General features: G+C 54.1%; 1 protein-coding gene across 6 annotated transcripts in view; it reads left to right on the forward strand.

Moving 5' to 3' along the window:
• Nucleotides 1-26,077, forward strand: part of ILDR2 (immunoglobulin like domain containing receptor 2) — a 54,598-nt gene that overhangs the window by 15,321 nt on the left and 13,200 nt on the right. For 2 of the 6 annotated variants that reach the window (XM_084867070.1, XM_084867068.1), the window contains 3 exons: nucleotides 18,426-18,482; nucleotides 20,755-20,901; nucleotides 22,136-22,312. The exons of 1 other annotated variant lie outside the window; for it this stretch is intronic. In XM_084867070.1, coding sequence (XP_084723196.1) covers nucleotides 18,426-18,482; nucleotides 20,755-20,901; nucleotides 22,136-22,312 — 381 coding nt within the window. The remainder of the gene's footprint in view (nucleotides 1-18,425; nucleotides 18,483-20,754; nucleotides 20,902-22,135; nucleotides 22,313-26,077) is intronic. 3 more of the 6 variants (XM_084867071.1, XM_084867069.1, XM_084867072.1) reach the window with 3 other exon arrangements.

Consider the following 26,077-nt stretch of genomic DNA (forward strand, 5'->3'; position numbering starts at 1 on the left):
TGGAGTAAAAAATAGGAATGAAAAAGAGAAACTACATAAATTGTAGGGGAAAAGGTAAACACTTGATACCAGTTTTTTAAAGAAATTACTTTTTTTTTTTTTTTTTAGCTTTTAAGAAACCATGTGATAACCATTTGGGAGAATATTTAAGGTTTAAAGGCAAATGAGGTTATAGGTTAATTTGCACCCTCCCCGGGAAACTCAGTCCCCAGGGACAACTTGAATTGGCCACTTAGGATTTCGTTTCACTTAACCATGACTGTGATTTTGGCAAATCGGCAAATCAATGGTTCTGCTGCCTTAACTTTGTAACTTACAGAATGGATGAAGTAATAATGATTAGAAATCATCTCTTTATTGTGAATAATCAACCCTTATCAGAGGGTTGACTTAATTCAAGTGCATATACCTTTGGCCAGTGCATCATACAGCCACACTGCTGGGGTCCTGGAAGGAATGGGAGCGGATTGGAGAGGAAATAAAGGGATGGACAGCTTCTGTGCGTTTTGTAAAAGGACCCTGGGAAACCAGATGGAGGTCGGCTGGGCTCTGGTGACTCAGAAGGAGGAAGAGATAAATGTCTGCATTATCACACACCGCTAGCGGCCAGGTCAGAAGCCAGCAGCTCGCTGACTGGGTGGTTATCTGGCTGGTGCCGCCATCATGGGGAAGTGGAGCCTGTGCAGGGGAAGTGGACGGTAGAAACCACTCTCAGAAGTCCGGCCCCGGTTCCAGGCGTGGGGAAGGAGCGAAGCGGTGCTGTGTGTGGGAAGGGGGTCAGGAGCCTATAAATAACCTGGGCAAAGATGCGGGCCCTGGACAAAAGGGTGGAGAAAGGAATGCTCAGGTGGAAGAGGTCGCCCACGATGGGCAAAAAGATGGAGAGCAGAAATCAGTGCTACTTAAAGCGAAGCAGAAAGGAAAACTGGGGCCCTAGCCTGTTTGGCTCAGTGGATAGAGTGTCGGCCTGCAGACTGAAGGGTCCAGGGTTTGACTTCCATCAAGGGCCCAGATCTGGTTGTGGGCTCAATCCCAAGTAGGAGATGTGCAGGAGGCAGCCAATCAGTGATTTTTTCTCATCATTGATGATTCTATGTCTTTCTCTCCCTTCCTCTCTGAAATCAATAAAACCACACACACACACACACACACACACATTGGGGAGGCCACAACCCAGCCCATCATAGCAGAGGTGGCATGTCTCACAATTCCACTGTGTTCACAGGAATTAGAAACATGCAGATACATTTGCCATGTAAACTTTTTAGGGAACTCTAGATGTGTAGTTAACTAAAGAGGTTGCCTTGACACCTACAGGAATATTCTGGGTGCCATAAAGGACTATATTTACTTCCCAAATGCAAAATTCTGAGCATTTGTGCCTTGACTCCCTTTATAATAGAGTTTTTCAAAATACTGTCAGTCTGGAAGCCGGGTTATTGGTGTTGTACCTGCAGGCCCATCTGTTAGGTGTTCTTTCCCGGTGAGACCAGGAGAGCACCCTGATTTGTGAAGTCGGCCTCGAGGAGCTGAAGGCCTCAGGGGGAAGGTGACAGGCCCACAATCTGCTTATTTCAGTCCCATGAGCCACCGGCTCGGGCACTGAACTTGGCATGAGGAGGGGTGGGAGGTCCTGGTCCAGGGGAAGAGGACGTGGAACAGGAGCCTGGGACGTGTCTCCGGAGGGACTGGAAGCTTGCTGTGTGGCCGGATAAAATGAGAGCCAGGCGTGGACGTCACAGGCTGGGGAGTGCATTTCCGTGAGAGCAGGAGCTGCTGACGGCTGGAGACATGGAAAGAAGGACAGTCTTCTCTGGAGCAGTGACTCCCATGTCCTTAAGCGGTTGAAAACTTTCTTAAGAGTTTCATCAAGCTTTTACGCTTAGGAAACGGTGCTTCACTAAGTTACTTCTGAGCTTTATTTCAATTCTAAAATTCTAAAATCTCACATTAAAATGTAGATGAACGTGAGTGATGCACTACCTTGAGAAAATGACCTCCCGGAAATTCGTGGCAGAGATGAAAGGTTACAGGTTGGTTATAAGGACACGCAGGGTGATGCTCGTTCACAGAGAAGCTGGTGGGGGGGGGGGGGGGGCAGGAGGGGGAGGGATAAAGGGTGGCCTTCTGCAGAGAGTTCAGGGCTAACGGGTGGTCCCACCGGAATGAGAAGACTCTTGATGGTGATTGAAGGAGCTGAAATGTTAGCTCTTCTTGGAGTTCATCACAAAATGGGCAGCAGATAACTGGTTGGAATTTCAGAGGACCAATCAGCAAAGATGGGCGAATTAGAGCAAAGATCAGAGAATTTAGTTTTCTGTTTATGCTCACAAAGGCGAACATGGAGAAGTGGCTGGAGCAGATGGTGAAGTGTCTTATACGTAGGACTGAGAAGTTTAAACTTCATCTTGAAGACCATGGGGAGCCGGTGAAGAAACTAGCAGAAGAATGAAACTAGACCTCAGGGCGGGAGTATGATTAGCAGCAGGGTAGACAATGCACTGAGGAGGGTGTGCTGGGAGAGGGGGCAGTCAGGGGGCTGCTGGAGAGCACAGAGAGGTGGATTGACAAAAGTCAGCATAGAAACATTTCTGAGGTCACTGGACTCCTCATTCCCTGGGTAGCCAACCGCTCCACCAACTCAGAGAAAGAACACGGGGTGGAGAGCAGGTTGGGGGGCAGGAGAATGAGTTTGGTTCTGCATGTGTTGAACATGAAAGGCCTTGTGGAGCATCCAGACGGTGTCCCAATTAGAAATATAGGCCTGGAACTCGGTGGAGAAGAGAGGATGAGAGACAATAGATTAGAGAACCATGAGTGATAGAACCATGAAAGAAGAGATGAGCCAGCTAGGAAGATTATATAAAGGGCAGAGGGACAAAGACGGAACCCATCAGGCATATGTCCTACTTTCACTTCAGGAGAGTGGTAGCATGGCCACCGCCCATGGGCGTGTCTTCACTTCCCCACAACGCAGGGAGCTCTCCAACAGCGAGGGCCATGGGTCAGCAGAGGCTCTGACCACTCTCCTCTGTGTTTGCATCTGCGCTGCCTGGCAGAGGGTCTGCAGTAAGGAAGCTTGAGGGCATTTTTTCCCCCCTCAAATGATAAGTGGGCAGAATCTATAATTAATGCTTACTTTGTTCCTCTTAAATGTTAGTTAGCGCTGAGCATTTATTTGTTGATTGATAGAGTGTCAATACAATAAGCATCTACAATCTCCAGAGAGAATATGCGTTAATCTCCTTAGTCTTAATTCTCCAGCTGGGTATTTACATTATTACTTGTAGTCTATCCATCAGGGACTGTGGTGGAAAGCAACAGAATTACACGCTGGGGAGCAGAAAGGAATTCATTGGAAGGAAATTGCAAGGAAGACAGGAAAGTCAGTCTCTGAAAGGATAGTAGTACATTAGGGTAACGCTTGTTAACTCCTGTAAAAGCAGTGCCCAAATCTCAATGACTTACCACCACGGAAGTTGGTTACTTCATCTGGTCATAGATGAGGGTAGGAGGCTCACCCGATGGCTCCCTTCCCGGTGGTGGTATAAGGGGTCTGGCTGCTCCATTGTTCAACTCTGCTGCATGGGAGACCATTGGTCCCAGCTGCACAGAAAGATAGAATGAGGCAGGTCGGATGGGACTTTTTAGAGACCAGGTCTGGGTCACCTGTTTTGTATGTGCCCAGGAAGAGAGTTAGACTGTGCAGATGAACAGCCTCATCCCTGCCCTGCCAGAGATCCCCCGGGGTCTGTGTAGCAAGAATTGGTAGGCAGCCGGTTTGGCTCAGTGGATAGAGCGTTGGCCTGCGGACTCAAGGGTCCCGGGTTCGGTTCTGGTAAGGGGCATGTACCTTGGTTGCGGGCACATCCCCAGTGGGGGGTGTGCAAGAGGCGGCTAATCGTTGTTTCTCTCTCATCGATATTTTTGACTTTCTATCCCTCTCCCTTCTTCTCTGTAAAAAAAACAAACAAAAAAAAAAATCAATAAAATATATTATAAAAAAAAAAAAAAAGAATTGGTAGGCAGTGTGTTTAGGGTTCCAGGGCCAGAAAACATCAGTAGAACTGTTATATTTTCTGCTCTTGCATTTTCCCATCCAAGAATCAGCCTCAGGAGAGAGTCCCGTTGGCCCAGTTTGGACAGGTGTCCATGCTTAGCCTTGGGTGCTCAGGGGCTGCTGGACGGCTAGTCTCTCGAGATATGAAAGAGAATTGATTTTCAAGTAAACTTTGGAGCACGATGACAAAGTAAGACAGGACATGAGATGCCCCCAAAGCAATACGTGTCCACCGTCTATTATTACTGTAACGTACACAGGTAATAATGTTAGTCCATAAACTCTCCTGTGATAACCTGGCCAGGTAGCAGCGCAGGCATTATTGTCCTCATTGCCCAAGTGAAGAACTCTACGTTCATTATCCCGGTGCACAGACACCCCAGGGCTGGTTCCTAGCCCCACCTCTTCCCACGCGGGCCGACCTGTCCCTCTCAAGCGGCTGTAAAACGTGGCTGCTGCTTGAGGCCCAGGAAACGGTTTTTACTTGTACCAGGTTGGCTTTAGAGTTTCATTTTATTTCTTAGTAAAACTGCCCTTAACCACTGGCCGAGGCCCTCGCTTCCAAGGCCTAGCTGTTCTTGTCCAGGCGGCCCCTCCCCGCGGCGCCAGGGTCTCCTCGTCCGAAGCATCTTCAGATCTCCATGGAAGCTCCTTCCAGAGGGCTCAGAAATGTCCGAAGACAGTGAGTGACCTCCGTGGACTCGCTGTAAGCACAAGAACTGTCCGAGCGTATCTCTCTGATGCTTGAAAAGGCAAAGCTGTTCTGGAGTCGGATGTTTTCATGGTGTTTGGGTGCCTCAAGTTGACGCTGGCAAGTACCTTAGAAATAATTAGACAGACGCTTGGGGTTGTGGGGCTGGACCTCCCCAGCCCCGTGGGAGTGTCCGGAAGTCCGCCACCCGGGATTAGACCTGGGTGTAGGGTCGCTGGCAACGGCAGGCCGTCTGGGACCTGGAGCCTGGGCACGGCTGGGGCAGGAACAAAGCCCCGAGTGGCCCTGGCTGGCAGGAAAGGACTCAGGAAGGTGCCAGCGGGAAGGCTGTTATTTAAAAATCGGAAAGCAGCTCGCTTTGCTCTGCCCCGCTTCTGTGACAATGTGAGGGCCTGGCCTCTTCCTTCTGAGGCCCCATGTGGCTGCTTGTTTGTTAAGGGCCTGCAGGCAGAAGGAGGAGGGGAAGGGCCGGGCAGAAATAGGGCAGGATGCGTATTCGTGTCTGTGGCCGAGACCAGGAGGCCATGGACCAGGGTGTGTGTAGATGGAAGCTACATGTGAAATGGCAGTTTGGGGAAACTGGTGAGTGAGGAGGCCGAGGCGCTGCCCTGTGGCCAGGGGCGGCAGGCGCTCGCCCAGGTCTGAGTGAGCACCACCAGGCCAGGGATCAGAGCCCTTCCTCTGCCCCTGGCTTCACCTCCCAGCCCAGTTTGCAGAACTAATTCTCCATGCAGGCCCATGACGCCCGCTGCTGTCTTGTTCTGGGTTAATACTGTTTATTAGAGGGGGAAATGATGCAGGTTTCTTGAGAAATTTTTTAACAAAGTAGGAAAGTACAAAAGGAGAATACATCTCCTGAACTTTGGCCTCGCAGAGCTGACAGGCTGTTCACCAGAACTCCCGCTGCACGGCAGCCCCAGTCTAAGACCGCGTCCAAGGGTGTACCCACGTCAGGCCTGGCCATGTCAATGTGGGCCGGGCCAGAGGGCCTCCTCCTGCCAGGGGGGGGGGGGGGGGGCAGAGAGCTGCTCCTCCTGCCAGTGTGGGGGTCAGAGGGCCTCCTCCTGCCAGTGTGGGGGTCAGAGGGCCTCCTCCTGCCAGTGTGGGGTCAGAGGGCCTCCTCCTGCCAGTGTGGGGGTCAGAGGGCTCCTCCTGCTAGTGTGGGGGTCAGAGGGCCTCTCCTCCATGCCAGCTGCTCCTGCTCAGGCTCCCTCCAGCAGGTTTGGCTTCCTGGACTTGAACCCTCCTACCTCGGTGGAGTATAAAGTGCTTTTCTCCTTAGTTTCAGCAAAGGTCCTGTTGCTGGGGTGGGCCACTGATTCCAAAAGAAGAAGAGAACACCAGGCAGGCAGAGCAGACACTGCCACCGCCACTGCCCACATGTTGTGGCTTCATGGCTTCTGCGTCTTCCCTGGCCGAAGGCAGTGCTACTCCAGGGGCAGGTCAGGTCCAGTGAGGAGGGGCTAAGTTGGGGTTCACTCTGCTCCTGCTTCCTTCCCCCTCCCCCTGACCTTACCCTGGACCTAGGAACAGGTGTGTGTGTGTGAACTTTTTTACATAAGTATTTTTAATCCTCACCTGAGGATACGTTTATTGGTTTGAGAGAGAGAGAGAGAGAAACATGGATTGCTTGTGTCTCATCTGTGCCCTGACCGAGGGCTCAAACCCTCTACCTAGGTGTGTGCCTGACTGGGACGCCATCCTGCAACCATGTTTTAGGGTTAAAAATGTTTGTGTGTTTGTTAGTGGCCATTAACACACACTACTATGTTAGTTTCAAGTGTACAGCGTAGTGATTAGACATTTGTATTCCTTATTGGTGGTCACCCCGTCAGCCTGGTACTGGTCTGGCTCCATACATCGTTTATTAAGTTATTACAACAGCACTGGCTGCATTTGCGTGAGGGTTATGTGGGCGCGTCTCTCAGGCTGTGCAGAGATCCCTGCACTCACCCAGGGTCTGTGCCTACACTGGAGGCCCCCCCTCCCCCGCCCCCAGGACATTCCTCTGGCTCTTTAGAGAGGCTACTTGTTGCCAAGGCTCCCCTCCCCGCTCTCGGCCTCTGCCTGCCCAGTGGCTCCTAACTGAGGAGATTTGCCAATTAAAAGGGCTGCAGCTTCCAAGTTCCCATGGCAACAGCCTCCTTGGAGGTCTTTCTGGCCTGCTCAAACTTTGATCTCTGAGAGTGCTGCTCTGGCTTCTCTGGAAGGTTTACAAACAGAAAGAGGGAACGGAATTGGAGGGGAAGGAAGAAAAGGCTCCAGCCACCCTCTGGGTGTAAATCTGAGGGTGACGCCTGTGGAACACCCTCGGATTTGGGCTGAGCCCACATTTTCACTTGTCGAATCAACTGTCCTTCAGACGGTGGCTCCACTCGAAAGACCGAAAGCAGGGTGATTCTGGAGGCGGGTGGAAGCGCCCTTTCTGTGTTCAGCAGACACTGAGCCTTCTGATTTCTGGAGGAGCTGAGACAACCGTTTAGGCTCCCCGACGGGAGAGAAGACTAAAGAGGAGTGACCTTCAGCCTCAGCCCTGGCCCTCTCCCCCAGCCCGCTCCCTGTGCTGGCCTTCCGCCTGAGCTCACTCGGTGCCTCTGTTGGTCTTGGTTTGAGATGAACCAGGAAATGAGTTGAAGGGATGGAGGAGAAGGAAGAGCTGGGAGAGTTAGCCAGGTGCCAATCAACCAAAACCTGATTCTGGCTCATGATTGTCAACAACAAGCCTCCCCACCCACCCCAGACAGAGTGCAATGGGGGCTGCAGAGCCTCCAGGACCCCAGCCAGGCCTCTCTCTCTTTGCAGGAGGTGGGGGGGTTGGTGTGGGATGGGGGGAGGGGGGTGGGGCGGGGAGGGTGGTCTCAGACTCTACTGCATCCTTGCCACCTTGCTCTTGGGTAGGTACCATGGAGTGCAGTCAGTTTGGCTTCAAATTGATTTTTATCAAAATTATTATTTAAATGTAATCAGTATTTTTGCATACTAAGTGCCTAGCACCGTGAGGATTCAAAATGACAATATGTGACACAGTCTTGTCCCTATAAAAAATCACTGTCTTTTAGTGAAGATAAAAATTATATATTTGGCTGAAACTGGTTTGGCTCAGTGGTAGAGCGTCAATCTGCGGACTGAAAGGTCCCGAGTTTGATTCCGGTCAAGGGCATGTACATTGGTTGCGGGCACATCCCCAGTAGGGGGTGTGCAAGAGGCAGCTGATCGATGTTTCTCTCTCATCGACATTTCTAGCTCTCTCTCTCTCTCCCTTCCTCTCTGTAAAAAAATCAATAATATATATATATATATATTTTTTTTAATTATATATTTGAAGCAATTAGAGAACAACACAGAAGAGATTAAAACTGTATTTGAGATGAAATACCCAGGCTACTGGTGCTCAGGAGGGGCTGCTTTGCCCCAGGGGGCAGTGGGCAGTGTCTGGAAACGCTGTTGGTTGGCACACTCGTGGGGTGCTAGCATCTAAGGAGGCTGTTCTAATCCTGCATGCATGGGACAGACAGAATTCTACACCCTGCGTGCACGGGACAGACAGAATTCTACACCCTGCATGCACAGGACAGACAGAATTCTATATCCTGCATGCACGGGACAGAGCCTCCTACACTCTGCATTCACAGGACAGACAGCCTCCTACACCCTCCATGAATGGGACAGACAATTCTACACCCTGTGTGCACAGGACAGACAGCCTCCTACACCCTGCATGCACGGGACAGACAGCCTCCTACACCCTGCATGCGAAGGACAGACAGCCTCCTACACCCTGCATGCAAAGGACAGACAGCCTCCCACACCCTGTGGGATGGACAGACTCCTATACCCAGCAAAGAAGATCCAGCCCTATGTGTCAATAGCCAGGTTGCAAAATCCTGATCTGACCACAGTTCAGCCTGGGGACTGGAGAAGGTCACTGCCGAGAGCATGGCTGTGGGGTCATAGTCCCTGGACTTGGTGCACCCATGGAGCTTGGACAGGCCAGTGTCCTTATCTGTAAAAGCAGATGAGGAGGAATAAAACTTCCTGGGAAAACTGCTGTGAGGCACATGACCAGAACCTGTAGGATGAGTTCCTTTCCATCCTTCCATCCCCGCATCTCTTCCAGCCTGTCGGCCGTGGTCTGAGGGACTGCAGGGAATTCGTGTGGGACTCCTGCTAGGGGCCGACTCTCCTCTAGCCCGTTCCACAGATGGACTTTGAGCCACTGTGAATTGGCAATCCTGCTTCCAACAGCCACGTTTTCGCTGTAACACCTGTGCTGTGCCCTGTGGAGGTGACCTCTGCAGCCCTGTGGGAACCTCTGCCAGTGGGCTTTAGGACATTCCGTCCCAGCTCCCAGCGTTGGTTGCCCCCAATCCTCGGTGGACGGCCCTTAGTTAATTACAGGGTGTGACCACCTATACAAGGATTAGGGCCACAGGTGAAGTCTGGAGGCTTTGGGGGGCACCTAGGGCTGTGATGAGAATATGGGTCCTGGAAAGTCTAGATGGGTGACTGTAATTTATGGTCCAAACGAAGAAACTCCTAGAGTGAGAAGGAGAGCCTGCTAAGTTATGTCAGGACAACAGGCATACACTGAGAATGTCTAGGCAGAGTGGCAAGAGGGTCCCACCATCTTTAGAGATGACCCCCCTGAAGGCCCTCCTCTCAATTAGACAGGAAGTGAAGTTCCAGAAGCTGGGGGCAACCTGGGAGCCCTGGCTGTAGCTGGCATTTCATTCAGGAGAACCTACTATGTGCATATCTCCAAGCAAAGGGCCCAGATAACAGATGGTGGTTTGCATAATATCTTCTAACTGAAAAACTGGCGCTAAGATTTCCTCAGGGTAAGGGAGTTCCAGACCGGGGTTGTTAAGAGAACAAAGCAGGTCTTGGAGGCTGGGGTTGGCCCGCCCCGAGCCCCAGCCTCAGGCCTTGCTGCAGTGTGCTCCCTGACCCTCCCCTCCTCCCCCAACACACACACACACACACACACACACACACACCCTCCCAACCTCTTCCATAGCCTCCTCCCAGCTCACTTGTTGCTCTTGGAGGTGGGAGGAAACTGGCCTTTAATTAGTGCGCATTCTTCCAGCCCCGGTTGCTGGTTGCTGTGGTGACAGGTTGGGGTTGGGGGAGAGAGGAGGGGAAGCAGCTGGGTCCACAGCCAGCCTCATTGTAGTCCGTGGAAAGGCTGCAGGCCTGTGCCCCTGTGCGGGAGAGGGGGAGTCACCGGAGAGTCGGCTCAGCCTGCATAGAAAGAATGGCAGCCCTTGGAAGCCGGTCAGGAGATAGTCATCCCATTTTTCTCCAAACCAGCTGCTGCTATTCAAGGGGGCAGGGTTGCGTTCACACGGAGAGGGGCTGGCCTGGGAGAGGGCAGGAACTCTGACATCCAGGGCTGCGGGGGCGTGCCCCTCTCCCCACACCCCTCCCCGCATGCCCCAGACTCCAGGGCTGTTTTGGTTAAGGAAAGTAGCTGTTCTTGGTATCTTTGTAGCTAAGGTGCCTGGGCCAGTCTGATGCAAGGAGCCCAGCAGCTCAGGAAATCCCCTGGAATCACCCCAAGAAATTCCGTATCTTCTTGATAGATTAAATGGAGAAGGTCGACCAGAGACCGGGATGGCAGGACACACAGGCTTTATTGGAAGGAAGGGTACCCCTGCCGGCTGCTTCCACAGAGAGGAGCGGAAGAGAGCGAGCGAGGGGCTTACAGGAACCTTTAAGGTTAGGGAGCGGGGCTTAGCGCACTCAGCACACGCTGATTGGTGATTAGGGACCTAGGGCCTTAGGAATCGGGACTTAGGGTATTTGGCAGGTGCTGATTGGTGGTTCAGAGCTCAGGAATGTCTGGCCGCAGGTGGGGTTTACGTCTGTCCATCAACTAGAGAAAGGGAGGATCTATCACTTCTGTCCATGAACCCCTCCCTCCTCACAGCATTCTGGAGGCAATTGGGGCCGTCCCTGCCTTTCCTCCCAGGCCAGCGGGAGCACCTTACATACTGATCACATTTTACACCTGTGCACTCTCTGGGGCCGGGGCTTGGCTCACCGTAGCACCTTTAGAAGACCGAGAACTTTTCAGTTGGTGTTGGTTGGGTCCAAGCCCCTCTGCCAGGGACTGGACCTCCTGGGATGCCGGGTATTCGATGGAGAAGCCATGAGAAGTTGTAGATATGTAAGAGAGTCTTTATTGTAGCCCAAGCAGCCATTGCTAACAAGGAGCCACCAGACAAAACAGTTCTTCAAAGTAAAGTCCCATACCATAGCTGTACACCGGCTAAACAACAATGTATCTTTCCCACACAGCAGCAGCAGCCTGGTGGGCAGTAACATGCTTTAATACCAACTCAGACTAAAAGAGGCTTATTTCAAAATACTGGCCTCACTATGTTGGGTTATAGACGGGCACGTTTACCCAGTGGACATAGTAAGACTACCGTGGCCTTACTGTGCACCTGTGTATAGTATCTTAGCCTTGAACATTCTGATTAAGAGTCCCATGCTCAGAGTGGCCTTGCACATCCGGCGTACTCTGACCAGGTCCCCATGGTGTTATCATGTAGCAGCATGGCGAATGCCCTTTCATTAGATCATAGGGTCACAACTACTCAGTAATCACTTTCTGGATGCAACTTTAAAAGGTGCTGAAATTTTTAATCACCTCTAACATTCCCTACACCCAAAAATTACACTTTAATTATTTAAGTAGAGCAGTGATGCCACAAACACATTTGAGGGTCCCTCACTGAAAATACCAAGAGATGAGGAAGCAGTTAAATTTAAGGACAAGCAAATCTGGAGAGGGAGTGAGGTATGGCAAAATATAAATAAATCTATAATATAAAGACGCAGTATGCTAATTTGTCTGTATGGTGAGTGTCCTAGTCATGACCAGTCTGTGAGTGGGGACAACACTAATGTCACTCTGCCTGTGTGTCCTCGCCCAGTGCTGAGGTGAAGCTGCTTGCCTGCATCCCCAGCTACAGACGTGACACTGCCTGCAAGCGTCCCCATTCAGTGCTGATGTGACTCTGTGGGGTGGGTGGGTGGGGCCTGGGCTTGACAGGGCACCTCAGGCCACACCCCCTGCCCAGAGCCAGGCCAGGACACCTCAGGCCATGCCCCCCCACCCTAGCGCCTGGCCAGGGGACCTCATGCTGTGCCCCCTCCACCCCAGCACTGGGCTGGAGGACCTGAGGCTGCCCTCCCCCCCCACCCAAAGGGGCTTGATGGGTTTGGGGCCTGCTAGGTCTGGGTCTCCTGCGTTTTCGAAGCGAATGTGGGTGGTGGGTGGGGACTTGACCCTACGTCTCACAGCACACCCCAGACTCTGACAGGAGGGAGATTTTATGTATATTTTACTAATTTTATTTCATCCCTGACACTTCCATTATAGAGAAAGGGAAAATAGCAATATTAAAATATTTATTCTAATTAACTTTCTTTTAATGTGCATGGATTTCATGCAATGGGCCACTAGTAAAAAATAAATACTGGAATGGGACAAGTAGATCTAGGTTCTACTCTTGGTTTGGTCATTAGTCAGCTGTGTGACTCTGGTAAAATTTGTAACCTCTCTGAGCCTCAGGTTCCTAAAAATGGGTAGGTTACAGATTTGATGACCTCCAAGATCATTTCTAGTTATCAAATCTGACTTCTGTGTGAATAGAAGTCAGTGATTTGGACCAACCTTACAATTACTGCCAAAAAGCCCAAAGCATTTATGAACAGCTAATTGCAGATGGTCTAATACTAGTCATTATTAGTATTGGAGAGACTCCAATGTCAGAATTATTCAATATAGTTTAAAGTGAATTAAAATGTAAAGGACACAAAAAGAAAGCGTTCACGTATGAAAGGCTTGCGTACATGGTCTATAAATATACATAAAGAGAGGGAGGCCAGCTCCAAATTCGTGATGGGTAACCACAAACTCCCTGAATGCATGGTTGCCGGGGGATACGGGATAAAAGCAGGGATGTGTGCGCCCTTGGGAAATTTCCTATCTATTTGGGATTCCAAATAGCCAGAGAAACAAGTTTACACTTCAAAGAGCCAGAGAAAGGCATCTTCTCTCTTTGAAGACTTTGAAAGGGAACGTTTGGGAGGGTTAGGAGCTGAGAGAGCCGGGTAGGTACTGTGCACCCCTGAGAACTGACCGGGGGTCTGAGGAAGGCCTGGCGTGGGAGGAGCCCACCGGTGCTTTAGGCACAGGAAGGAGAGGGAACCTCGAGGACGGGAAGCAAGCACTGGCGGGGAGTGCGCTGGCGAAGCCCAGGAGGACTCCACGAGAACCAGCTCAGTGCACTGAACGGAGATGGCGCGCTGTCCGCAGCGGCAGCCTCGCCAGGACAAGGGAAACGCGGTTAACCTTTGCCCTCTGAGGGCTTGTATTTAAGTTTCAGGAGTAGAGACAAAACACTCTTGTTGGCTAAGTTCATAAGCACATTGTTTCTCTGTGATGGCTGCCTTAGAGATTCCCAGCCTGGTGGTTTACAGCTGTGGGTGCGAGGTGGGGCAGTCCTGCAGTCCCCGCGACGGTAAGATGACCTTTGGGATGTTTGGGTGCATCCTCAAGGGATGCTCCTACCATTGAGCCCCCGAGTCCAGGGTGCTCCCCCTTCTCCAGCACATGGACCAGGGCTCCGTGGACGAAGGCTCCCTTCCTGTGCTGGTGCAGAGCCCGTGTCCATCTGGGATGGACAAGGCACCCTTGTGAGCAGCCAATCAGAAGCCACATACCCCACAGAGGGGATTTGCTGTTGGAAACACTTCACGGTCCAGAGGGTGAGGTGTCTCCTCCTGCGGGGCTGCTGGGGACATCGCACAGAGCGCAGGCCCTGCCTGGAGGGTTTCGTCCTCAGTGCGCTGCTCCTTGCCACCAGGAGACCAGCTCTAAAGCAGGGTGCCCCTGGGGTCCTCCGAGCCCGGCACACCCACCTTCTCAGCGCAGCTTCCCTCCGGGCTGTCGGAATCCACATTGGAGGCGGGAGGCTGTGTGGGGTGAGGACTCACACCAACAAGGACAGTGAGGAGTGAGGAGCTGTTACCCTAGGAAAGAAGGGAAGGAAGTCCATGGAAGGGCTGGCCTACCGTGAAGGAGCACTCGAGTCTCGGGGAAGTGTCACAGGACGGGGTTTGTTGGGACTAGAATGCCGTGGCTCTGGGGAAGGCTCTGGGGAGGGCCTCAGGGCCAGGTGGAACCCGATGTTAAAAGGCAAGAAGGCTGATGAGTTATGGCATGGGCAGGAGGAAGGTCCCTGACCTCAGTAAGTCCTGTGACACTTACTTGTTTTTACACTCACACGGCTGGACAAGCTGCAGGCGAGACCGTGAGCCCCGAGAGTGCAGGGATCTCGTCTAGTTCCCCTCTGCTTCTCCACCTGGCGCCGTATACATTTCTTGATGCATGAATGAATGAATGAATGAATGATTGGGAGACACTCAGAAGTAATGGGTCCGAGGAATAGTACAAAGCTCTCAGGTAACTTTAAGGTGTCTGTGGCAAACAATGGCGGCCGTGGGAATTGTGCAGGTATGATACGTGAGTTGTTTTATCCACTGTGCACGCTGCTGCTGCCATGATCATTCAATCCCAGGAGTATTTTGGGCTGCGACATGCATGATGCTTTGGTGTGAAACTGGTGCTCATGTGTGTGCTGAGTTGTGGGGTTGACTCCTGTGGAAATGGCTTTAAGGTGATGGATTCTGCCAAGTTCAGGGACACAAGCACCTCATGAACAGTTTTCCGTAATAGCTTTAACGATGTTTGAAAAGAGAAAATGGCCTTCTGTTTGCAATGTCACCTCTCCATCCTTTCCTCAGACATTCGGTGACGTGTAACTGCCGCTCTTACACCGAACCCAGGAGGAGAAGTGAGGTCCCGGCTGGGACAGGCCTCTGAGAGCAGGGCGTTCGCTGCAGTTGTGTGGACTCCGGGTCAGGCCTGCACTGGGCATGACGGGTTAGGAAAGAAAGATACAGCATTTTCATCTGGCAAAGGCCATTCTCAGGAATCGCTAGGCGAGAAGATGGAAGCAAAATGCTTTTCAGAAATGTAGGGTCCCAGTGTAAACCGTTTTCAAAGTGCCTTTAGTCCAATAAAATAAGGCCCGGTGTGCGAGCCAGTGAGCGCAGGTCTCACTGCTGCCATGGCGGTGGCACTGCCCGCTGTCCCCGGACTCCGGCTGTTCCCTGTAAAAGGGTACCGCCCGGCCAGGGGCCACCACACTGTGCACGTGTCCCGGCCTCAGGAGCGTCAGCTCTGGGCTGTGGCTTCAGGGAGAATGAGAAATGAGACGTCTGTCCTTCTGTCCCAGTGACAACCTTTGTGAAGCCCTGTCCACATTTCTGATCCCACCTCTCCTGTTTTCATTTTTTTTCAATTACAAATGTCAAAAACATGTACAAAACGGAAGGCCCTTCAGTGTTCTTCCCTGTGCCCCTCGCAGCTCCCAGCAGTAGGAAGAGCTAACACTGTTGCGTGTGATGCCTTCAGATCTGAACCCAGGCGCCTACAACCTGTGTTCCCTGACGTTCTGTGTAGAGAAGCAAGGTCAGACCACCACCAAGGTCACCCAAGAGCCTGTGGAGAGGTCCAGCTTGTGTGTTCCATGTGCCCATAAACATATCTCTGTGTGTACACCCTGTTTATTATGTTTATCTGGTGCTCTTTAAACTCTGTGCATCAGTTGGCAACGTTCACACATCAGGATATTTCACGTAAAAAATCTCATGTCTGGCTAAGAAACAGGAAGACCTGCAAACACGCAGGCACATTTTTTTCTGGGGCGACAACTGGCCAGATGTGGGGAGGAACAGCCCCCATGGACACACAGCCTGCTGTTTGCTACCCTCCTCTCCCCCAGATTGGTCTGGCTGTGCGTAAATTTGCACTCCTGCTAGTCCCTGTAGGCAGATAGTTGCTTTTGCAACTCTGTTCACTGCGTATCAGCTTTAAGAATGAAACATGCTATAGACAGGACGACCTACAATGAACTGTCCGAACAGGGCACTGGGGTGAGAAGAGGCGCTCTGAATCACTACACCAGGGCAATGGTAGCCAGGCAGGTGGCCTCCTTTATAGAGAGAGCACTTCGTTGACTGAGGAGGAAACGGAGACCAGAGGAGGCTGCGACTTGCCTGCATAATCACCAGTAAACTCCGGGCTGCGCCGCCCTCGCTCCCCGTCTGCTGCTGTCTCCGTAGAACATGCCCTGTGATGTGTTCGCGCACCTCCCCCTTGCATGCCTGGGCTTTTTACAGTCAATAGTCACCACAGAGCTAGTTCCCTGTGAGAGCGCACAACTGGCAGCTATGTCAGCAGTGCTTCCTATTAGGAATGTAATGACTGGAGCTATCACATGTCTAGAGATGTTTAAACACTGGTGGGCTTGAGAACCAGAGAGAAAATGCAAGGGAAGCTTCTCATTGTATCGCTACAATCGGAGGCACGTTTAGAAGTGCTGATTGTTCTCATTGTCAAAGTCTCTGATACCTGGCTTACTAAAAACACTACGTATTGGTTTCTTGTTCATTGACCATTGGCTGGTAATTAATAGTAATTATGCCTTTAAGAAATGTCCCAGGTCCCAGTTCCCAAATCCTTGGCCAGCTGTCTGTTGCCTTGTTGAGTTTCCAAGAGAAACTTGTACAGAGAGTGGCCAGGTGAGGCCAGCTGGTGCCCTTAGTCATGCCCTCAGATTTTGGCCCCGAGCCTAGTCCGGTCTCCCATCCCAGAAAACTGGACTGGACGGGACCAAGTGTGTGCATAGAGGTACCACCTAGCCAGTCCTGGAGGCTTAGGCTAACTCCCGAGAGTGCCTTTCCCAATTACTTGCGTGGCTCACACATGTCCTTCCGAGAGCCTGCAGGCAGATGCAGCACAGACAGAAGGAGGCTCTGCTTGCCCCAAACCTAGCCGGAGCTGGCCTGCGCCATCCCCCAAGCCGCCTCGCCCTTGGAATGGGCTCTGGTCCCAGTGAGCTTTTTAAATGTCGGGCCATCACTCACGCAGGTGACATGACCGGGACACTGACTCCACGCGGGCCTTGCGAGTTGAGGAGAGCCAAGAAAAGCAAAGTGAGCCAACATCCTTTCCCCGCCCGCTAACGCCGCGCCCCCAGGACAGCGGCCTCCCCGCGCCTGGCGAGCCTTTTCCGTGGCCTCTGTCGGAGCTGCTTTCCGTGGGGCGGCTTGCGGAAGGAGAGGCCGGTGCCCAGCCATGGCCTTATGGCTCAAATGTAAACCACACACGTGACTTTTTCTGGACTCCGCCTCTAGAAACTTGAACAGGAAGGGCTGTTTCTGAATGAACCAAGTCCACGTGCATGAAACAGACCCCCCGTGGAGGTGATGCTCGGGGCCTGGGAAGTGCTCACTTTGGCTGTCTGGGTATAGGTAAAAATAGCCGTTAACTTCAGTCTGTTTACTCGTTTTCAATTTTTTAATTGATTGAAGAGAGAAACATTGGTTTGTTGTTCCACTCATTTATGCATTCATTGGTTGCTGCTTGTATGTGGTCTCACTGAGGATCAAACCCACATCCTTAGTATATCAGGATGATATTCTAACCAACTGAGCTGCCTGGGCGGGGCCTCTTTTTACTCTTTTAACGTGATTACTAGAAATCCTGCAGTGACCCGCTGCTCACATTATATTTGCACCGGACAGAGCTGTTCTTGGTGCATCGTCACACACGCAAACGAAGCAGCATGAGGTGCCAGGGTGAGCCTTTGCCATCCAAGCCTGACAGGAGGCGGCTTACGAGCTGTTTCCTCATTGGTCACTTCATTGGTCAGCGAGACCACAGCATGGCCGGGCGTCAGGCGCAGGGAAGTCCCAGCAGGGCCTTTCCCCCTACTGTGACTGAGAATGTGGTGCGCTTGGCACCTCTCCCTATAGAGGAGGCTGTTTGTAGGACTGACCTCCTTCCCCACATCTCAGTGGCTCCTTCCTGCAAGCTCCCTGCCAGCCGAGCCTCGAGGGGCCCCTGCGTGTTCCCATACCAGCCCTCACGCTTCTCTGCCACGGCACGTGGAAGGCAGGTGGGTCCACGCACGCCAGCTGGGGGTGCCATATGGGAAAGCCATACCGTACAGAGCTTTTCCGAAGCCAGGGCAGAGGAGTGTGAGACTGATCTAGCTTATTTCTCCTTTGCCTTGGAAATGTTAATCATTGAAATGTCTCCAGGCTGTAATTAGAATTATATACCGAGATCATTCCGAGTTAAAAGTAAATATGCGCTCTGTTTTCTATGGGTGTGGGGATGCGTGTGGATGTGTATTGGAATGCAGGTTGACTGTCTGGACCCGGACGGGGTGGACTCTCCAGTAAAGGACGCACACGTGAGTGGACAGCGCATGTCTGTCTGCTGGTCAGGGCCCTTCGTGGGTGAGGCAGGCGTCCCACCTCCTGTACGTGGCAGGAGGGGAAGTTCTGTTTCTGCTTCCCCTAATGTAGGTGCAGCGGTCACTTCCCCAGCTGCCGGAGGTCGGTGGGAAGGTCATTCTCTTGCCCGGGCCCCACCGCCGGATGTGCCTCGGTGCCACAAAGAGCCTGGGCCAGGCCATGTGGTGGCACCAGCCAGCCAGGCCCAGGCTGCCTTTTTCCCGCGGAGTAACCTCTCTCCTTCTTCTTCCCTTCTACCTCTTCTAGGCAGGACAGGGCTGCTTGCTGACCTCTTGCCCAGTTTTGCTGTGGAGATTATGCCAGGTATTCCGTCATTTAACTCCTCCTTTGCTTAGTGTGCTGTCATTCCATCTGTCTGGCTTCCGCATTAGTCACTAATTGCTCCTTTACTGTATCTGCACATTTGTCTATAAGTGTCTGTGGTCTTTTCCAGGATGAACTAAGCCCATTGGGATAAATTGTATTTCCTCTGTTACTAGACCCTAAAAAAGTAACGAAAATTAAAAATGGCTGAGATGGGTCCCCAGCCCTGACCACACATGCCAGGCATGCACCTCCCTGGCCACCTCCACGCCCAGCGTCGCGGCTGCACCACCTCGCACAAAGTATCCTTAACGGAGTCATTCCTTGTCTGCGTTCCTTAGGCCCTAAGTTATGTTACCCACCCATCAGTGTGCAGCCATGTTACTCTGAACTTCCCTTGTAACTTTATCGGAACTTTTTTCTTCCAACTTAATGAGAGCTGGGCACCCCTCCTCCCGTGAGGAGCGCACATCTCCATACCCACTCTGCTTGGTGTGCAGCTCCCGCGCCTTCGGGGGCGCCTCGGTCCTGGGGGGCTGCGGACTGTCTCCAGGACACCTGCCCTGCTTTTGTGTGGCTTCAGTTGAACGCAGAGGCCTGCACAAGCCACGGTCAGGCTGGTGCCATAAGGAGGAGGCTCGGACCGAGCAGGAATGGACCAGGGGGCGCCACAGCCAGACTCGGGGTGGGAAGGGGTTCCCTCTCGCTTTGGAGGGTTTCTGCCCACGTTGCCGAGCTGCCTGAGGTTGCCAGCAGCAGTGAGGTACACAGTATCCACGGCCATTGGTTTTGATTTGATTCAAGGCTTCAAAAACACCCAGAGTCTTCCCAATAGAGCATCCCTCATTATTCTTCCAGGAATTCCCTGGCCCTTTCCCAGTAACTGAACAGCCCAATACAGACAGTCTTCTTCCTGTTCGTCCCAAGGCCACACAGACTGTCTCTGTGACCCCCCTCATCCAGAATTGTGTCAGTGTGTGCGTCAGAGAAACAATGTTACCCGGCACCGCTTCTCCACATCAGAGCTGATAACCCCAACAAAGAGTTGCTGTATTTTCCATCTCTGCTCCTGGGAACCTGCATGCCCCTCCCTTTTGGCTGCAAGAATCCTTGTGGGTAACAGTGTTCCTTCAAGGGCGCCTGCCGTCTTTTCTCCTCGACGGCCTGGCCTGCCCTGCCCTGGGCCGCCTCACCACACCTCATCCCTCACCGACCCCTCAGGCTCACACTGTCTCCGGGCAGTGACCTGACGTCATTCCCAGGCCCAGGCCAAAGCCTCGGCCATCCGGCGCCGCAGCAGGAGTGCTCTCCGACCACACCAGCGACGAGGGCTCCCTCTCCTGCAGAGCGGAAACCTGGCCACTTCGAACCTGTTTCAGGGGGAGGCGGGCGGGACGGCCAGGAAGCAGGAGAAGTCTCCTCTCTGAGGAAATCTGTCTAAACAAAGATCAATGGCTTTGCCACGATCACAAACTTACGCAACAAAAATGCCACGTTTTCAAGCTCTCGCTGAATGGCCACTTAACCGGAGTATTTAATACCCCAAGTTTAAGAAAATAACACGTGAAGTCCATTGGAAAGGGTTTTGGCGGATGATTTTCAATCATAATTGCTGTGGCTTTTTTGCTTTTAAGGGAAAGTGCGCTCACTAGCCTCCCGCGCCTCCAGGGGGAGCTGGCCCTCCAGCAGGTCAGCCGCGGGCCGGGGACAGTGTCTTCTCTGGGGCCTCTCTGTCCCGGCCTCTGGTCCTGGTTGGACAGATATCAGCCCCGATGCTGAGTTCAGGGAAGGTGTTCGGGGCAATGGGCAGGGGAACGGACGGAGATGTAAGGACACGGACCACCAAGCACGTTCGGATTGGGACCAGGTAGACATGGCGAGTGTCTCAGGGCTCACACTTTCACCGACAAGAGTAACGACTCCCCAAGATCCGTACGCACAGAACCCCGTTCTAGCTCCGCAGACCCGTGCCCTCCAGGCACCAGTGTCTGTGCTCCGGTCCCACGCCCGTCCTGACCCTGCAGTCAGCGTGGCAAACCCGCTCCCGGGGCGGGCCCTGAGCCACCGTGGCTGGTGCTGGGTGTCATTGTGATCACAGGACCCGGTGACCATCCTGTTCACGCCCAAGCCCGGGGGTCTGCACTGCTCACGCTCCCAGTGCCTCCCGAGTTTGGGGCTCTGTGCCCTCTGTCCCCGGCCCCCCGTCGGCCTCTTCGTGGGAGAGGCGGGCGAGCGGGCCATTCTGACGCCATTTCCCTGTGCGTCCTTCCAGAGTGGGTGTTTGTCGGGCTGGTGATCCTGGGCGTCTTCCTCTTCTTCGTCCTGGTGGGCATCTGCTGGTGCCAGTGCTGCCCGCACAGCTGCTGCTGCTACGTCCGCTGCCCCTGCTGCCCCGAGTCCTGCTGCTGCCCGCAGGCCTGTGAGTAAAGGGCTGGGGCGGGGAGCAGCCCCCGAGGATCGGGACCCCCCCGAGGGGCGGCTGTGTGCCTGACTTCCTCCTCCACCTCCTTTCCTTCCGCCCCAAGTGTCACTCATCCCATGCTCCTCCCCGCGGGAGCCCCGCTTCCAGAGCAACACCCCTGTGTGCCGTCTCACTCCACTCCGTCCACTCATCACTCGGTCTCACTCCACTCCCTCCACGCTGTCCACGCCCGTCACCAGCATGTGCCGTCCTCGCTGAGACTGGGTGCAGGAAGGGCAGGTGCAGGCGGCTGAGGCTGTGGGAGAGGCGCCTGCCCTCTCCTGGGGCGTTCAGACTCGAGGACGCTTCTCTGGCCACGCCCCTCCCAGCAGAGAACCCCTCTCTGACAGCAGAGTGTGCAGGCCACAGTGCTGGGTACCAGCCAGCCACTGGCGGGTTCCATGTGCTCCCGTGACCACAGGGTCCACAGAAGAGTGAGTCCTCCTTTGGGGATTCCCCAGGTGCCAGGCCCAGGTAGGCATCACGTTTGGAACCCCCGCTGTCGGAGAGAGACACAGCGCTGTGGTTGGTACCCTCAGGAGTAGCGCGCTTCCCGGAGTCAGGTCATCTGCTCCGCTTTGGGCTCACAAGCAGCCCCTGCTTTGCCGCTAGAAGAGGCTCCGGCTGCCCTGGAAGCTGCCCTGGGCAGCGGGGGGGCTGGGCCGCCTACGCAGGGCCGCTAAGAGTGGGCTGTGCTGTCACACAGCCGCTTAGTGACTCAGTTCCAGGGCCAAACACTGCACTTCCTGATGTCATCCGCTGACGGAGCCCGGGGAGTCCATGGCCGTGGGGAGAGGGCTTCCAGTTGAGTGGCTCAGGCCTAGGAAAGCATACACATACATGAACACACAGAAGTGCACACACACACATGCACACGCACATAAGCGCACACAGGCATAGACACACTCATACCTAAGCACTCTCATCACACACAAATACACACACATAGGTACACACCACATGCATGTATCCATGCTCTAACACGTACTCAGCCATACAACACACACATGTACACACATGCACCAGAACACAACATGCACCTGCAGACATAAGCACACACATGCACATGCATGCGCACATAGGCACACAGGCACACATCCAGGGGGTCCCTAAAGTGCATCCTCAGGGACGTGAGGTTGAGGGGTGTGAGGGTGGGACCGTATAATCTCTTGCTCTTCGTCTCCCTCCACAGTGTATGAAGCAGGGAAAGCAGCCAAGGCCGGGTACCCTCCCTCTGTGTCCTGTGGCCCCGGCCCCTACTCCATCCCCCCCATCCCCTTGGGAGGAGCCCCCTCATCGGGCATGCTGATGGACAAGCCGCACCCACCGCCCCTGGCTCCCAGCGACTCCACTGGAGGCAGCCGCAGCGGTAATGTGGTTCCATCCCGCCCGGCCCGCTCCTGGCTTCCCCCGGGCACTGGCTGACGGCAGCTCAGGGACGCCCCTTTGGGAAATGGTATCTCCATCCCAGAAGCTAGTCAGTGGTTTCCTCCTTCCTCCTTCACGCACAGGACTAACCAGCCAGTGCCGAGTGCCAAGACGTGTGGAAGCAGCTGAGTCCGGCCGGGTGCTGGAGCCGCAGAAAGATGCCTCATCAGGCATTTGGGGGCTAGAGCGTGGGACTGGGGGCCTGTGGGAGAGAGCTGGCTGCCAAGCCTTTGGGAAGAGGTGAGGTGTGAGCTGGGCTGCAGGAATGAGAGGACTAGGGGGTCACTTAGCACCCCCAGGAGGCAGCAGGTGAAGCCCGAGCAGGGAGAACACAGTGTGCTTGATGGTGTCCGGCTCACTGGTCCGGCTCCCAGAAGGGCTGGGGCTCAGTGCTGTAGCGAGAGTCACGGCAGCAGAGTCCTGAGCGGAGAGTGAGGTGCTGACCGGCACGTGGTTTACAGGGAGAGTGAGTCGGACCCTAAGCTGAGATGCAGTTGAAGTTGTTCGTGGGACACGTGAGCATCTGCGGGGAGATTGTGAGCTGAAATGAGGGCAGTCGGACAGGTGCTCGGAGAGGAGCCCATCGGGCAGGAAGTGGAGGGAACGGTGGTGCGCTCACAGCCCGCCGTGCGCTCATTGGTCCAGAGGCCTGTACGGATGAGATTGGCCCACCTAGGGATGAAGGGTCATGGTTATGGGCGGGCGGAGGGGGATGGGGTAGCGCGTTAAGGTGTGGCTCTCCCGGAGGCCTTGACCAGGGCCGCAGAGCAGGAAGGTTGGAGCTGTGTGTGGGAGACTTAGCAGGTGATTTATAAACCCCGGGGTGGGTGAGCCGTGGGGATGGGGAAAGCAGGCATTTCTGCTCGGGGAGGGGCATCTGGACAGGGACCAGGGCCTCGCCCAGCGGTGAACTGTCGGTACCGACCGTGGACAGAGCAGGCGGCCTCAGTGGGTGATCGGCATTTGTGTTTTTCTCTCCCTGGAACTATTCACAGAATCCTGCCGCCTGAGACCGGAAATGAGTCACAGGCAGGGGAGTGGAAGCTAATGATCAAAGACGCAGGGGATTAGAGAGAGAGAGGCAGCCGCTGCCCAGCGGGTGGGGGGCCAGGAGCCATCCAGGGAACTTGTCTCCAACTCTATGGGCTGCTCCCCTTTCCTCCAGTTCCTCTCCTTCCTGCCTTCCCACCAGAACCCTCCCCCACACTTCTAAATCAGAGAGTCTCATAACAAAATGATTCATGTTCCTAGAGTGGCAAGGGCTTCCTCTCTCCTGTTTCCGGCCTCCCCAGCCCCTGCTGGTGGCAGTGCCGTCCTTCCGGCCTGGCTGCCGTACTGACCAGTGTAGTCAGAAATGGCTGGGACCGAGGACAGTGTCTTATTTCACATGGCGAGAAGCCCCTGGGGAAGGTGGCCTGGGGTTGGCTGGAGGAGCAGCTCATGGCATCACGGAGGGGCTGTTCTTCCCACCTGCTCTGTCCTCCTGGGCGCTCCCTGGTTCTCCCGCGATGGCCGCCATCGCTCCGGGCGCTGCATTCTGAGGCAGGAAGCAGACACGCTTCCTCCCTGCACCGCTTTGTCCAGAGTGACGGGCCTTTGCCAGAAGCCCTTCCTCCCGTCCACATCTGCAGTCTTGGTGGCGAGCACTGTGTCCCAGGCCCCTTCCTAAACCTAGTTGGCTGGGACTAGTGGATAGATCCTCAGCCTGTGGACTGAAGGGTCCCAGGTTCAATTCCAATCAAGGGCACATGCCTTGGTTGTGGGCTCAATCCCCAGTGTGGGGTGTGCAGGAGGCAGCCAATTGATGATTCTCTCTCTTCCTTTCTGAAATCAATCTATAATAATAAAAGGGTAATATGCTAATTAGACCTTCCAGAGAGGGTGTTTGTTGGGCGTCTTCCTCTTTCAGACGTCATTCCAGACGTCCTTCCTGACAAAGCCAGGGCATGAGGGAAGCCAGCCTGGGTCTCGGGTGCCAGAGGGAAGCTGGTGCCAGCAGCTAGGGGAAGGAGGGCGTACTCTTGCATGAATTTTCGTGCATCGGGCCTCTAGTGTGTGTGTGTGTGTGTGTGTGTGTGTGTGTACACACTAGAGGCCCGATGCACGAAAAAATATATATACATATATAACACATCTCTTAGACCAAAGCACTTACTGACCTTGGGAATGAACAAAACCAGGGCTCTGTGACGGGAAAGGGGGTGTCACACCAGCCTGGCTGTGTGAGTGTCCTGCTGGGCACATTTCTATCTTCCTGGTCCCACGACCAGAATTACTGATGACGCCAAGGTTTCGTGTAGATTATTCTCTCGGGCATGTTAGACATGTTAAGAAAGGCCTTTTTATAAAGATGTAAATTTAGCTTATTTTATATTTACATGCCAACTCAATTTTGGGGTAGTCACCTAGCAACGGTAACTTTTCAGATTCTGTTTGTACACAATAGTCGTTTGCACACTGGGGGGTTGCAAAGGCAGCTTTGAGGAGCTGCGTACAGAACCACCAGTTGGCTACCGCGAGGGAGACGGCAGAGGCACCCGATTCCTTCCCCCGTCCTTCATGGCGGATGGAGGGGACCTCCTACAGTGAAGATGGCTGCCTCCCCCCTGCCGGACCCACCCCTCGGCTCTGTTTCTCTCCCGTGGGCATCCACACGGTGCCCGCTCTGCCTCACGTCTCCAGCCTGCCTGCCTCTGGGCCTCCTCCTTTCGGCCTTGGAAACCTTCCGTTACATACAGCACCCTCATCTCTCCCCTTCTCCCCACTGCAGCCCTCTGAGGTCACATCCCACCCCTGGCGCCTCTTCACTGCCAGACTCCTCCGGAGAGTTTTGAACATTTCATGTCCCTGCTCTCATCAGCGCCCCCAACTTCCATCTCGCTCTTGCCCTCACTGCAGAAGCCGGCCCGCCAGGCCGCCCCTTGCCAGAGGCCCGTGGGTCCTCCTCCATCCTGGCTCCCCGAGCTACCAGGGACCTGCACCCTCACCCACTCTTGGCTTTGCCTTCCTCCTCGTGGTGTTCTGTGACATTTTCTACCTGCCGGCTGTCCCTTTGTGTGGCCCAGAGGCCAGTGTTCCTGCCTCCCCTGTGGAAATGGACTCACGCCCAGGCTGTAGCCATGGTCTGTACGCCGATGCCTCGGACCTCTCTGATCCCCAGTCCCCTGGTCCCACTGCTGTCCTCACGTCTCCCTGGAGGCTGGCAGGCTTTTCAACCCCAGCCTCTGGGAAATGGAATTAACCTGCTGTTTGTCCACTTCAGCTTGGCCGTTTCTTATTTCAGTGGCTGGCATTGTCCACCTACTAGCCAAAAGCTGGGACTCCACCCTCCTCTCGTCCTCACCCTCACTCCCCGCATCCAGTTGGTCAGCAAGTCCTTCAGACTGTAGCTCAGAATAACCTCGAACCAGTTTTCTGCCCTCCATCTCCATCCCAGCCCTGGTCCCCCATCTCCACCCCAGCCCTGGTCCCCATCTCCATCCCAGCCCTGGTCCCCCAGCTCCATCCCAGCCCTGGTCTGCCATCTCCACCCCAGCCCTGGTCCCCATCTCCATCCCAGCCCTGGTCCCCCATCTCCACCCCAGCCCTGGTCCCCATCTCCACCCCAGCCCTGGTCCCCCAGCTCCACCCCAGCCCTGGTCCCCCATCTCCACCCCAGCCCTGGTCCCCCATCTCCACCCCAGCCCTGGTCCCTTCTGCCACCACC

The sequence above is a fragment of the Pipistrellus hanaki genome (genome assembly GCF_964339955.1).
Source record: "Pipistrellus hanaki genome assembly, chromosome: 18".
Lineage (NCBI taxonomy): Eukaryota > Metazoa > Chordata > Mammalia > Chiroptera > Vespertilionidae > Pipistrellus > Pipistrellus hanaki.